Below are 16189 nucleotides of genomic sequence, written 5' to 3' on the forward strand. Positions count from 1 at the left end.
GCCTCTAACTTCCTAGGCTGACGCTCAGTTGTCTACGTTGCTCCTATTAAAATAGCTTACGCGTGACCCAGAATGAAGAAAGCAATTTTTGGCAGAGAGCTGATTCCAGAGTCAGAGTTTGTAGCTATTTTTAAATCCAAGAATAATCAGGGTCTAGGGTATAGTATAAATACCTTATACCAAAGTCTTTTTCATGACTAAAAATGTTTATATGACTTAGTGTAAGATATTCCAATATGTTCTTTTTTTCTCCTAGGTGGAAATACATTTTATTTTATTTTTTTACCTACACAGATAAGGAGTGTTTGTCTGAGAAAGAATTCAGATAACACACAAAGGTACTGGCATAGAAAAACAACCCGAAAGGATGGTGATTTTTTAAGCAAATAATAGCATTTGTGAATTAAAGGATCTCTTGTTTACTATTTGCCAGACACACACTATTTACTGAGTGAATGAATGAACATTTGACTACATGAATAAATGATGATCAAAAGAATCAAGAAACAAAATGGAAATGGAAAAATGTACTTTTTGAGTACTCTCTTCCTACAGAGGAATAGAGATAACTCTGGGGGTTGGTGGGGGGTGGGGAGAAAGCAGCATAGCAGCTTAGTGGGCCCTGGGACAGGAGGATTCCCCTATTCCCTCCCCAGAGAAAATAAAGGACCCGGGGTAATACTCATTATAGGCCTGCAAGATTCTCAAGGGCAGTGCAATCCTTGAAACCACTACATGCAAGCCGCACACATAATGTGTGTTCTCAATCTCGGATTATTAATTTCTACTTGCAATGATGAGTTTTAAACCTCTCTCCAAGTCTTTGACAGTGGAAAGGTCTCAATAATTCAACAGTGTGTGCTTTTCCAAGTGCTAGACTATAGCCCATGGATGTGTTAGATTTTCCTAACAAACTCTGATCCTTGCTCATCAAACTATTTCCACCAAAGCCTCCCTTAATGACCAAAAACATAAACACATACTCTCAGGGAGCCTGGTATCTTCCAAAGTGGTTTTGGGATTTTGCATTATATAAAGTATTTGTGGAAATTTTCCATTTTAAAGAACATTTCTGTTTTTATTTTAATACTCAAATGATGTTTTGAAATTGCTACCATCAATTAAAATTGACAGTCAGAAAGATGGTACCAGATTTAACCTTTGCCTTAAAATATCCCAACATACCTACATGTACCCAAGCTCTTGCTCAAGTTTGAGGGCAGAGTATTAGGAGTACAATTATCTTATAATTATCCGCTTACTTTCCTGAAGTCACAGTGTTACATGCCAGAACACTGATGTGATTTAATTAAAACATCTTAATACCACACAAATTTTTAAATGATTTTAGTTATACCCTGTATAATAGAAAAGTCTATATTTCACTACACAGCTAGAACTCTCAAACATTTTAAAAATATACTGTACAAGACCAGATGACATACTTACTTGTGTCATTTCTCTGATAGAAGTTATGCTATCCAGTGCTTTCATTACTCGATCATAGTTCTTTTTCTGTTTAATGAAAAAGTAATGTTAAAAAACAGCATTTGCTTATAAGCTGTTGCAAGTCTATTTTTCACTAGAGAAATATATTATTTCCATATGTGAATTTTCCCTTAGGGTCAATTTGAAGGTAATGACTGTTTTGTGTACATAAAAGGGAAGACTATTATGAGATGGCTCCAGGACTTCAGTCAGAGAAAAGGAACAAAGAAAACAATGCCAATCCTTCTATAAGTCATGGGAGAAAAATCTAGAAACACAAAAAAGTTATGGGGCTCCTGATTCAGGCTTTCACCACTAAAACACTAAGCCATAATGAATAAAGTCAACATAGAATCCTTCTAAAATATAAAAACCCACTTCAAATCTCACAATTGCTTTTATTTTATTTTGATTTGAATATTGTTAACAAAAGAGTATGGCTGAGAGTATGCAAATGATAGCATACCGTCACGTAGCTGACAATTCATTTTCAAGCAAGATCTAAGTATATGTGCTGTTGCCATTTATGAAGAAATAAAGTTCTTCCAAGAAAATTGTATACAGTTGTTTCTATAAAATTATTTCAAGCTGAGTAGTAATAGAAACTGAGGCAATTTTAGCTCTTATGCAATTTGAAAGTTTTGTAATTTCAAAAGGATTCTGCCTTATCTTTAGGAACATTTATAAAATTGCTTCCTTAAGAAAGGCAGGTCCATTAACAATATGAACTAAACTTTCACTAACCTTCAGACAGCTGGAGAGGAAGAAGGGAAAGGGGAAAGGAGGGTTGAAGTGAAAATGCAGAAAAGAAATGAAAACTTGTCCCTTTACCCATGATCTTTAAAATCAAAATGAGGTTATATAAGTCAGAATCCCCAAAAATATATGATGAAATTAAAATACTCATGGATATGCTTGATGAGATAGAGACTTAGATAGAAAGAGGAAACCTAATGAGACTACAATCTCAATGTTGTTGTTATTGTTAAAGAAAACTTTGTGATTGGTGTGCCAGGATAACAACTTACCCTGGGATTGAAGGCCAACATCTGAGGATCATTAGGATCTACCACAGAAGGATATGGCTCGAAAATCACAACTTTTCTAGGAGATTCCAACGCAGACCTACACATGGATACTAGTAGATCTACCACCTTGAAATATACACATAAGATAGTTACTACCCTTCAGGTTTTATCCAGTGCTTTGCCATTGTTTCTCCCTCTCAAGGTAGCATAAGTTAATGCGGAAGATCCAGGACTGCTACCAATCTCTCAAATGGGTAATTCAAGACTTGAGACCATATTTGACCAAACTTGACCATCAATTCAAAATAACAAACGTGTGCTGCCTCTCATTACTCACAACTTAATATCTCTTTTTCAAGGGCACACATTATATGCTAGCATTGTTCTACGCCCTATGGTAAGACAAGGCACAAGACAGACAAGTCCCTGCTGTGGTGCAGTTGACAGTCTAAGGGAGAAGATCCACAATAAAATATTAGTTAAACAAGTAGATGCTTCAGTAGAATTTCTGATACTGTTACATGTTATATATAAAAAAGTAGGCAACAGAGAATAATGCATAAAGGGACACTGTTTTAGAGTGGCTAGGAAAGGTGGTGAATCTCAACAGACCTGTATGGGGTCCAGGAAGGAGACATGCGACCATCTGGGTAGATGTTCCAGGTGAAGGAAGCCCCATGTGCAGGAAAAGACTTTGGCATGATCCAGGAATAGCTAATTGCTTGACAACATCTTGCCTCTTCCTATTCTCTATCAAAGCCCACTAATGATCTTTGATTGGCTAAAGACAATAGCTTTATTCCTATGTTATCCTATGATTCTTCTGCACACTCTACTAAGAGGCAGTATTATATAGGAGTTTGATAGCATGGCTCTCCTTTCCAGTCCCCAAAACAATATATTCTGGCCACTGAATTTAGACAGTATAGAAAACTGATACTGTCTAAATGGTCACAGTTCATCTGAACAGACATATCTACAACGTGAACACAAGTGACTTAATAAGGAAGCAACAGGTTTTAAATACATATATAGGGACAGCTATTTCTAGAAAATCTTTAGACAGGCATTTAAAAAATGCACAGTAAGAGGGGGCCAATTTTTGATTCTCCTGCTTTTAAGAGAGGAGCGTTGTGACCTAATGACAGTAGGGCTCACTATGTTGTGTGGGTACTAACAAAACACACCCACCCAATCATAGCATTCAGAATTTCCAGTGACCTAAAATAATTAGCAACGCTCATAACATGTCCCGAGTACACAGACATGCATATCCACAAGACACACTCAGAAAACATTAGAATGGAAAAGGTTAATATTCCTGACACACTATTTCATTTATGTGTGTGTATGTAAATACATGCATACGTATAGATAGATATATGCAAGAAGTTATATTCCAAGCAATAAACATAATAAGGACATAATAAAACCCTCCTTTTTGTCTTCCACTCTCAACCTCACATTCCTCCTACCCTAGAGATGCACATTAACCCTGATACAGATTGTTTTCAGCATTATCTGATCTCTAATGAAAACCCAAACAGGAACTCCTGACAAAGAAGAATCGGTAAGATAAAATAGCCTTGTGGGCGCCGTGGCTCACACCTGTAATCCCAGCACTTTGGAAGGCCAAGGCAGGAGGATCACCTGAGGTCAGGAGTTTGAAACCAACCTGGCCAAAGTGGTGAAACCCCATCTCTACTAAAAATACAAAAATTAGCTGGGCATGGTGGCAGGTGCCGGTAGTGCCAGCTACTCAAGAAGCTGAGGCAGGAGAACTGCTTGAACCCGGGAGGTGGAGGTCGCAGTGAGCCAAGATCACACCACTGCACTTCAGCCTGGGTGACAAGAGCAAAACTCTATCTCAGGAAACAAAACAAAACAAAACAAACAAACAAACAAAAGATAAAATAGCCTTTTCTGACACCCTATAGGGAGGAGGGGAATGACAGATGGATACGCTCTCACTAAAACCCTTTAAAAATTATGTCCTGCTAATAAAGCAATTGAAGCTTTATAAAAGTCCATGCATTTTTGACCAATATTTTTACTAGTATATTTAAGTAAATTATAATGTAATAATGGGTAGTAAATTTAATTGGTAGAATATTTCTGTTAATATATGTCCTAATCTAATTTCAAAAAAAGAGTGTAACTACTGTGACTCAATTACATGGGATGCACCAAAGTTGCCAACTCCATGCTTACTTCCAGGACACAGTGCTAATGCCTGGAAGCAGCTTCTCAGCAAGAGATATTTCCACCTTTTCGTCTGAATAAGGTCTTATGACTGGCTTTCACCAGATCATCAGTGGAAAGGGGCTGACCTGATGCAAAGAAAGGTATGCCTTCCTCACTTTCTCTACTATATGGCATAGAGTAAAAACTACATGATGGAAGGGGTCCAGTTTGCCCAGTCACTACACAGAAAGTGGTCCATCAAACATTCTAATTGGAGTATGCGAATAACAAAATGCTACCATGTTAAGCTGCTGTGATTTTAGTTTATCTGTTACAGAAACTAGCCTTAGACTTTTTAAGAAGAAAAGCATTTATAATACAATTTGGATTTATATTCCTTTGCATATCTTAATTTTTCTAAATATCTCATGGACTAAAACAACCACTTTAAAAAATAAAAGGCTGGGCGTGGTGGCTCACGCCTGTAATCCCAGTAATTTGTGAGGTGGAGGTGGGAGGATCACTTGAGCCTAGGAGTTCAAGACCAGCCTGGACAACACAGTGAGACATTGTATCAAAAAAAAAAAAATAAATAAAAATGTAAGAGAGGCTGGGCATGGTGGCTCATGCCTGTAATCCAAGCACTTCAGGGGGCTGAGGTGGGAGGATTCATTGAGGTTAGGAGTTCGAGACCAGCATGGCCAAGATGGCCAAATCCTGTCTCCACAAAAAAATACAAAAATTTGCTGGGTGCAGTGGTGTGCACCTGTTACCCCAGATACCAGAGAGGCTGAGGCAGGAGAATCGCTTGAACCCAGGAGGCAGAGGTTACAATGAGCCGAGATTGTGCCAATGCAGTCCGGCCTGGGTGACAGAAAGAGGCGCTCTCAGGAAAAAAAGAAAGAAAGAAACAAACAAAGAAAACAAACAAAATAAAATAAAAAATAAAAGTGAGCACACAACTATGACTTCGCTTTTTTTTTTTTTTTAATTTTGGCCTAAATGATATGTTTTCCCATTCCCAACATTTAAAATTAAAGATTCTAAATAGTATCATAGTAGATATGACGCATGCCATAGGCAACAAGTTACACACATCTATTTGCCTTCTTTGACTGAATAATATAACTGAAGAATCAATTTGGAGGCTGACTTAGATACTTGGGATGGAAATGCAAAGAAATATTAAGTTTCGGCAAGAAAAATTAGGACATTTGGTAAGTGAGGATAAAAAGGTCTGTGAATTTACAGAATCAGGTGCCTCCAAAGGACATTACATTACCTACAATTCAACTGGCAGAGCAACCCTCCCCACACCCCTTTCAGGCATAAAAGAAAGGCCTCCAAGCTCTTGCAAATGAGAAAAATTCAGTCATTAGTCTTTAGCCATTAGTCTTTTACTAACTAGAAGTCCATGTGACTAAGAAAGGCACCTACAGGAATAGCCTACGGGTATACAATGTAGTCTAAAAAAGGAAGCAGATTCAGAATTATAAACCAATCATTGTCCAATATTGCAATAGTAATTAAAAAAAAAAAACTCTCTTAGATGAGAGTCCAATATCTAAACAAATAAAATGGAACTATTCTGTTGAAGTAGTATTTGGGGTGCTGGAATGGTAGCTGCTTGGACCGCAGGACACTGTTGTTCCAGGTGAGTCCCCTGCAGTGATCCCGAGGAATGTCTTTTCAGCCTCCAGAGCACCACTTAAAATGCGGGGTAAACTGAGGCAATGAGACTCTGAGGTGGTTTCTTTTTGTTTAGAAAAAGAAGTGATTTCCCTCTAATCCTAAGGATTAAGACCAGAATACTGGGGCACCCGTTTTAGGAAATAAAGTATGAAAAAAATGCTGTCTTTGAAGTAGAATTACTAAATTTTCTGATCTTTGGATATTGATTTTTAGAATTACATCACTAAATTGAGCTGATCAAATACTTGTGCTTTATATCAATCATTATATAACTTGAAATTCATTTCTATTCAAAACCATTAATTTTAAGATGCAACAATGATTTTAAAATGTCAACTATTATTCTATCAGCATACCATACAGTAAGCATGTTACTTTTCCTTCTATTTATAACTTACTATTTCTAGCCTTTAGTTTCTTTTTTAAAGGGAAACTTGCATATAGTAAAATGTGTAAATTTTAAGTATACTGTTGAAGAATTTTTAACATATATGCACATACATAAATCTATATAAATATACGTGTGAGCATATTCATACAACATACCCCTTGTAAGGTTTAAATTATTTTTACATAGCTATAAATACCATATATAATAAAGTGCCTTTTTTCTTCCTTTTAGCAATATTATTTCCAAGGGACAAGAAAAACTTTCACATTTAAAAAAGAAGGATGGAAAAGAAAAAGGCTCTCCATGGTCAGATATAATTTAGTAACCCTCTAAGTATAGGCTAGCTATTTTCTTAGTTTTAGGGATGCTCAGAACCTTTAATATGCAAATGTGTGCATGTTGGGTGTGGGAGAAATACAAAGCTATAGTTCAGAAATTTATTTTAATCATGGAATCATTTTTTTCATATCATATAAGACTAATATTCTACTGTTTATATTATTTGTTTAATTTATAATTCAATTATATGAAAAATACTGCCCTAAATATTTCATCAGGTGGATGCACCATAGTTTTAGTTAATCAGTAAAATGACTAGGCTAAGGGGTGCTTACATTCCTACGCTCTAGGCTACCATCTGTATTATTTAACTGCTGTGCCTTCATAAGCCTGATACACTGCCTCAGGCTGTGCATGTTCAATTTTACTGTCCTATAGTTTGTATTAGTAAACAATTTTTTAAAACTAGGTATTTGTTAAGCTATCTGGAATTTGTTTTTGCACACAGTGTAAGGTAAAGCGCTAAACCAATCTTCCCCTGGTACAGGCCATTTGTCACTTACTAAATAACTCTTTAGTAAGTGAGGAGGTGAAACCTACTTTTACATTAAATTTATTCATAATTTGATCCATTTGGGGGATAATCTGCCATTGATGTGTCACACTGTTCTTTGCCAATACTATATTTTGTTAAAATGTTATAGCACTGCATATGTCTCTGTATGTGGTTGGTCTAGCCTCTCTTAATTAATGCTCATTCATTTTTTAGAGTTTTCTTTGATTTTTTTTCTTATAGATGAATTAGTAGTTTAATCAGGTTCTTTAAGTGGGGGAAAAAAAAAACTTGAAATTTTGATGGAATTGCTTTTCTTCCTGTCTCCTAAACACTGCTAATGTAAAACTGAATGTTCTCTTTTTATTACATATTCTGCCTATTATCTTTTCACCTAAGGTTTAAAAATAAATTGGCTTCCATTTTATGGCAGTATATCTTTACAAATAAATTTTACATAAAGCATGCACGAGGGTTTCAATATTTCCACTTCACCGTGTAAGAAGAAATTACAATTATTTTTCATACAATAGAAAGTTGATTTAATTTCTCTCCTTGGCAATCGTGAAATGACAAAACACACATTAGATGAAGAGAGAACATTTAGTTTACATATAAAAAATATCAAATGCCAATTTGCCACTTAACAAGAAGTTATCAAATATTTTCCCCAAAGAATAGCAGAATGAAGATAACTAGTGGACTGGAACACATTTTTCAAAGCAAAATAAGAAATAATTAGTATCCTGTGTTGCTACCTGAGCTCCAGTTGCTATTTCATCAGCAGCTTCATTCATTACTCCCAGGGTTTGAAAAGCAAACACACATAGCTCCCGTTCACACACAGTAGGCTACAAAAGAAAAGGGAATCAATATTAATCACAGAACCTTTTCCCAACTCTCAATTTCAAAATTAAATTTGTGACATTTCACATAATAAATAGAAAATGCAGTTTTAATGTTTTTTAAAAAGGAAATCATACCACTTTAACAAGAAATAAATTCTTACATTTAGGTAACAATTAGCAGAATCACTTACTAATATAGAGTCAAAAATATTATTAAAAAGATCCTTTTCAGTTAGTTTTAGACACACTCAGAACAATTTAGCAGTAAAAAATTCCTTAAATAGGAAAATTTATCTCTTGTGCTTTCATATACATTTGCACATGAGATGCATAAAATGTAAATACCTACGCTGGTGATATAACAATAAATGAGTTTAAATATGAAAGCTATATAAAACAAACATATGAAAGAGAATTCCACTTTGTCCTATGAAATTTTGTTTGTAAAAAACAAAACAAAAAAAAAGCATGATTCTGTTTACTTGCTACCCAGCTCTTGAAAGACTCGTTTTGTTGCAAACACTTTTGACTTCAGTAACCTCGTGAAGTCAACAGCAATGAAATATACACTCTGCAATTACTTTGGAAGAGCTCTCATCTTTCAAATCTAATACAGTGTCATCCTCTGATTTATCTTATCTCCCAAGTTACATTGCATTAGGTAGCTGATGAAGCCTAACACGATGCAATCCACGGTGCCTCTGCATAGCAGACAAAAGGCATTTGTTAGTGCCACTGCTCCTACGCTCACTTCTTTCAGAGGCCAACTTGGTCTCTTGCTTAACCAGTGGGGACATATGGCCCCATTCTGAACATCCTTTATGTTCAGAATGGGCCCATATGCGTGGCTTTATAGATAGAAAGCTTGACCAATTACAAAGCTTTCTGGTTGACTTTGCTCCAAAAAGGATTTTAGGGAAAAAAAATGAATCTATATATTTCCTTTGTCAGACTTAAAAGTGCATTTGATTCCATTTTCAGAAACTTCAGAACCATGAGAGGAAGTAGAGAAAGTTCTTCATCCAGACTCAAGCTATACACTCTGCAATATATATTTAGATATACATAGAGCAAAATGTTCAATTTCAACAACTTTTCCTTTGAGTGTTTATTTTTAACCTTCTCCAATTTTTTTGTGTATCTATATGTGTATATGCTTTACCCTCAATTTCCCCATGGATATTATATTGCTTCTTTTGTTCATTTTCTGGGGCTTAGAGCATGGTATGACCTGAGATAAGGCAACCACTTACTGCATATTTACGATAGTGTCAAACGCTATTCTGGTGCTTGAATACAATGAAACAGTACACAAACAAGAATCCAAGGAGAAGATAAACCTTAGATATCATAAAAGGCCCTGGGAATTTATTTTTATATCAGCTACTGAGGAAGTAAACAGTGACACAAAAGGGCACTTTGTTTTTAGTAACACTCTCGTAGAATAACCATCACTTTTATATGATTAAAATCCATCAATCCCAAAGGCTTATTTACTGACATGAGTTATGACTAGTTTTTATCTGAACCTTGAACTAGGCTTACTTTGTGATCTAAATATGTATATTTGTGTGTGTGTGAATGTGTGTGCATGTACATATGTATACACATTCCAGGTAATATAACAATAGATATTACTTTTTCAGTGCCAAATTGCATATCTCAAAATAATAAGAGCTATTTATGACAAACCCACAGCAAGTATCACACTGAATGGGCAAAAACTGGAAGCATTTCCTTTGAAAACTGGTACAAGACAGGGATGCCCTCTCTCACCACTCCTATTCAACATAGTGTTGGAAGTTCTGGACAGGGCAATCAGGCAAGAGAAAGAAATCAAGGGTATTCAATTAGGAAAGGGGGAACTTAAATTGTCCCTGTTTGCAGATGACGTGATTGTATATTTAGAAAACCCCATCATCTCAGCCCAAAATCTCCTTAAGTTGATAAGCAACTTCAGCAAAGTCTCAGGATACAAAATCAATGTGCAAAAATCACAAGCATTCTTATACACCAGTAACAGACAGAGAGCCAAATCATGAATGAACTTCCATTCACAATTGCTTCAAAGAGAATAAAATACCTAGGAATCCAACTTACAAGGGATGTAAAGGACCTCTTCAAGGAGAACTACAAATCACTGCTCAGTGAACTAAAAGAGGACACAAACAAATGGAAGAACATACCATGCTCATGGATAGGAAGAATCAATATCATGAAAATGACCATATTGACCAAGGTAATTTATAGATTCAATGCCATCCCCATCAAGCTACCAATGACTTTCTTCACAGAACTGGACAAAAACTGTTTTAAAGTTCATGTGGAACCAAAAAAGAGCCCACATTGCCAAGTCAATCCTAAGTCAAAAGAACAAAGCTGGAGGCATCATGCTACCTGACTTCAAACTATACTACAAGGCTACAGTAACCAAAACAGCATGGTACTGGTACCAAAACAGAGATATAGACCAATGGAACAGAACAGAGTCCTCAGAAATAATACCACACATCTACAGCCATCTGATCTTTGACAAACCTGACAAAAACAAGAAATGGGGAAAGATTCCCTATTTAATAAATGGTGCTGGGAAAACTGGCTAGCTATAAGCAGTAAGCTGAAACTGGATCCTTTTCTTACTCCTTGTGCGAAAATTAATTCAAGTCAGATTAGAGACTTAAATATTAGACTTAATACCATAAAAACCCTAGAAGAAAACCTAGGTAATACCATTCAGAACATAGGCATGGGTAAGGACTTCATGTCTAAAACACCAAAAGCAATGGCAACAAAAGCCAAAATTGACAAATGGGATCTAATTAAATTAAAGAGCTCCTGCACAGCAAAAGAAACTACCATCAGAGTGAACAGGCAACCTACAGAATGGGAGGAAATTTCTGCAATCTACTCATCTGACAAAGGGCTAATATCCAGAACCTACAAAGAACTCAAACACATTTACAAGAAAAAAACAAACAACCCCATCAAAAAGTGGGCAAAGGATATGAACAGACATTTCTCAAAAGAAGACATTCATACAGCCAACAGACACATGAAAAAATGCTTGTCATCACTGGCCATCAGAGAAATGCAAATCAAAACCACAATGAGATACCATCTCACACCAGTTAGAATGGCAATCATTAAATAGTCAGGAAACAACAGGTGCTGGAGAGGATGTGGAGAAATAGGAACACTTTTACACTGTTGGTGGGATTGTAAATTAGTTCAACCATTGTGGAAAACAGTATGGTGATTCCTCAAGGATCTAGAACTAGAAATACCATATGTCCCAGCCATCGCATTACTGGGTATATACCCAAAGGATTATAAATCATGCTGCTATAAAGACATAAGCACACGTATGTTTATTGCAGCACTATTCACAATAGCAAAGACTTGGAATCAACCCAAATGTCCATCAGTTACAGACTGGATTAAGAAAGTGTGGCACATATACACCATGGAATACTATGCAGCCATAAAAAAGGATGAGTTCTTGTCCTTTGTAGAGACATGGGTGCAGCTGGAAACCATCATTCTCAGCAAACTCTCGCAAGAACAGAAAACCAAACACCGCATGTTCTCTCTCTTAGGTAGGAATTGAACAATGAGATCACTTGGACATGGGAAGGGCAACATCACACACCAGGGCCTATTATGGGGAGGGGGGAGGGATGGCATTGGGAGTTATAACTGATATAAATGACATGTTGATGGGTGCTGACTAGTTGTTGGGTGCAGCACACCAACCTGGCACATGTATACATATGTAACAAACCTGCACGTTGTGCACATGTACACTAGAACTTAAAGTATAGTAAAAAAAAAAAAAAAAAAAAAAAAGATAAAAAAAGAAAGTTCTAAATCAACTTTATTGACTTGTCAACTGACTCATTATTTTAAATAATACGCCTGCACTCCTCAGGATGAAGCTATGATTTGATTAATTTGTGGAAACACTTTTCCTTCCTGCATGTTCTTGGTTTAAAAATAACCCTCTTCCCATACTCAAGTGAGTAAGGCAGATTTCTAGGTATATTCTGCTACTCCAATAGTTTGAAGAAGGAAATCAGACAGAAATCAGGCACCTTAGAAAATCTGCTTTTTGGAAACAAAAACCAAAACACTTTGCCATCATACTAAAAAAATGAGAAGTAAAAGGAAGGACTATGTTCTTATAAAAATAATTTTATCTTTCCTTTTTAACACAGCAACTACAAAGGTCATGATGTCATTAATTTGTATACCATACACCATACTAAGTAAATGCTAGTAAATTTTTAAAATAACAATTCTGTATCTCTTGCTCATTTTTACTAGAAGGTTCAAGTAGTATTTAAGATGTAAGATGCAAATGACTTTATTTTGAGGTGTTTGTATATTTATTTTTGTAGAGTAGTAATCCTCCCTTTTCCTTGTTTATCCACACTTTATTTCTGAAAAGTTCAAAGTGTTAACACCAGCTGCTGCACTAAAAGAAAGTTATCAAATTATATTAAGTGACTAGATGTCTCTTTTGCTCACAGAAGGAACATCTTATTCAAGGAAGAGAAACTGAATTACTCCCTTAAAGACACACAAGTAGGTATATTGTGGGCTAGCCTTATCCTATTCCCACCCAATCCTCCACCCTGACAAATTCTACTATGACTATGTTATTTACACGGAAAATGTTAGCATCAATTCAAAACAGCACATAGTCATTAGAACTATTACCAGTTAAGTGTATTGCCATGTTTTATTGTACATAATTTAATACAAAGTATGTATGCCTAAATAAAACCAGGTGTTATATTACTTATTAATTCATTCTGAGTTTACAAAAAAACTATTAGTTCCAATTTGTAAAATACTATCTATTCTTAATATTATATTATATTGCCTGGAAGCAATTAACCGCTCTAATTTAGACTGCAAAACCATAGCAAGTCCCTCTATTATCAACACATACATATTTGCTATAGAATATTCATTAGGCACTATTTAAAAGCATGAGGAACGTATTTATATATGTCCCTGAAATAAGACATATTTTAGAAGTTTTCAACTAAAATGAATACATTTTTAACTTTATTTGAATCAAAGCAATTTAAATGTGAGCAATAAAAACATGTTTCAAAAAATGTTTTAAGCTCGGAAGAATATTTTAGAACCTAATTGTATTTTAAGAAATTTATGTTTTCCATGAATTTAAATTACCCTCTACTGGTAATAGAAATAATACAACTCTAAAGAATCTAGCTATGTATTTATGTAGAGAAAAGCATGGTGTAGGTTTTCAAATATTTTTGCCATGGTCTTTTTGTTTAAACAAAATATTTCACATAAGTCCAGTATACAAAACAGCTAAAAGTGGAGCTTGTTCCTGTTGGAGCACATGTGCACAGTTCAGTTTTCCTATCTATAAAATGGGAGTAAAAATAGTATCCAGCTCTCAAATTGATAAAAATACCAAGTGAGATAAGGTTTAAAAAATATCCTTGAGGTATGGAAAGCTGTTTAAATATTAACAATATAAGGGAACCTGGAGAAGCTACCTCTACTTCCTTAACTCAATGTGTATACAAAGATAAGTATTTAATAAAAAATAGTTTTCTTTGAAGCATATTATGAAGTAGCATTTTTATTTGTATACCCACAGTTTAAAACTATTGCTGCAATTTTTCTTACTAAAAATGAAATAAGCAGAGTAAATATAAATTCCTATTTAAAAACTGGTATTGAAAAAATGCAAGAATAATTATATGAATATCTTCTAGAATTACAAACTTAGAAGCCTTTAACTCTCTGTATTTACAGTTTTATAGTCAATGCTTTGGGTTCTGTTTGTGGTCAAGACACACATTCAGGGTGAGGGAAGGTGTGCGGTCCATGAAGAGAGAGAGAATCCCACAGCAATTAAGGCAGAACCACAGTAAGACAGCATCAGGTCTAATTAGGACTAAACATGCAGTAGTCTCTATTTGTCTCATACAACTAAAGATGTTGTTTGAGTATTAAAACTAATTTCTATTTAGTTTGGATTTTTTTAAACAATGTTTTTGAACGAAAGGTTTTTTGGCATAATTATTATTTTAGTTAGTATTTCAGAAGTTGATATCTGAACTTCCATGTTGAAGGTTTGGGGAGGGTTTTAATAGGTTATGCTTTTTCATCCATTCTTCAAATATTAAAATCAGGTCTAAATACAAGCAGAACTATCTGTTTTACTCTTAGAAGGTAAAATGGGATATACCTAGGTCTATCCTCATGCTCAGCTTCTCATGAATTTTCATGGGAATGTCTTTGTGAAAGAAAATTGAATCAAATCTTGAGACCCCCAAACTCACTATGCCAAAGGGAAAGTTAAGCTTGGGAACTGAGTCAGGCCATACTGTTTTCCTTTTGTTCCCAAACTGATAGCTGTTATTTCATAGCTCCGTGTCATAGCCTCACCCATGAGACAGGTTTCCACGACAATACAAGGTCACACATCTCCCCAGATGGCCTCCCTCACAAGGAAATTCCTTGAAGCCCCCAAATCTTTCAGGAGACATACCCACTATAAACTAGCCCTAAAACCAAGTTCTGCTGAATCTCATCCTGACAATGTCAATTATTAGCTTATCTTCACAGGGCGAGAACAATGACCAAGAACAGAGACATCCTTGTGCCTACCCTGTGATTAATACATAACTTTTTCCTCTACTCCCTCTTTTCACATGTAAAATGTAGATTTACTGAGGCTAATCAGAGCCTCATAAGAATGTAACCATTTGCCTCATTACCTACCCGTCCTCTTCCTCCCGCCTCAGTCATTTTTTGGTTAACACCTAAAACCGGACCAAATTATAACTGGGTGTTGTTAATTTCACTTGCAAAATAAGAACCTTAGTTACAAACATCTGTCTAATGTTGGATACACAGAAAATATAGATTCTCAGGTTTCTCAGTTGGCTTTGCTTCAGTAAGAATGGGCATTACTCTAAGTGGGTGACAGACATATGCAAACATATTTGGGAATCAGCAGACTAGAATCTCATGCCTCATCAAACCACTCAGAGCAAGTAATCCAGGGCATTTCACATGATAGGAGAAGAGAATGAGATCATAACTCTCATATCACATGTTGATGTGGGAAATGAGAAAGTCTATTAACCAAGGACACACAGAATGATTGCCAAGTATCAAAGACAGAAGCCCAGCTTTGCAAGAACTGTTATTCACACAGCCACACGGTTTTCTCCAGCAGAGTTCAGCAGTTCAGCAGAGTACACCATTGTACCAATCCACGATTGAGGTGATTAACGTAAGTATAATAGAAAAGGGCATTAGGAATTTAGAGGCTGATAAAACTGGCATTTCTGACAATAAGTCCTTGTTTTATTGTTTTTCAAAAACAACTGAAGACACAAACTACATTTAAAAAGCATCTCTAAAACAATTTGCTGCATTAACACTCTAGTTGATTCCACAATGGAGAGAACCATGCATTTGGTTTTGGTTTGGTTTTGTGATGACAGTATAAATGACACTTTTAAATTGAAAATCGAGGACTTCCTGAACAATTCTTGTGATGTTAATGTAAGCGTTATGCAGATGCAAAATGTTATGTGTCAGGACTCAAATCTGGGAGTGACATTTATAATTTTTGTAAACAAAAGTGAAGAAGGAGCAGCAGGGAGTTTCTAAGTATGTAGTTTAGTTCCCTGTATTGCAGAGAGTGTGACATGCTAACCTAGAC

General features: G+C 35.6%; 1 protein-coding gene across 3 annotated transcripts in view; it reads right to left on the bottom strand.

Annotated features, from left to right (window-relative positions):
* PARP8 (poly(ADP-ribose) polymerase family member 8) overlaps window positions 1-16189 on the bottom strand; it is a 189599-nt gene that overhangs the window by 22770 nt on the left and 150640 nt on the right. For all 3 annotated transcript variants that reach the window (XM_050794091.1, XM_050794092.1, XM_050794093.1), the window contains 3 exons: window positions 8374-8466; window positions 2517-2642; window positions 1450-1515 (listed from right to left, as the gene is read on the bottom strand). In XM_050794091.1, the coding sequence (XP_050650048.1) occupies window positions 1450-1515; window positions 2517-2642; window positions 8374-8466 (285 nt within the window). The remainder of the gene's footprint in view (window positions 1-1449; window positions 1516-2516; window positions 2643-8373; window positions 8467-16189) is intronic.

This window comes from Macaca thibetana, chromosome 6 (genome assembly GCF_024542745.1).
Source record: "Macaca thibetana thibetana isolate TM-01 chromosome 6, ASM2454274v1, whole genome shotgun sequence".
In the NCBI taxonomy this organism is placed as follows: Eukaryota; Metazoa; Chordata; class Mammalia; order Primates; family Cercopithecidae; genus Macaca; species Macaca thibetana.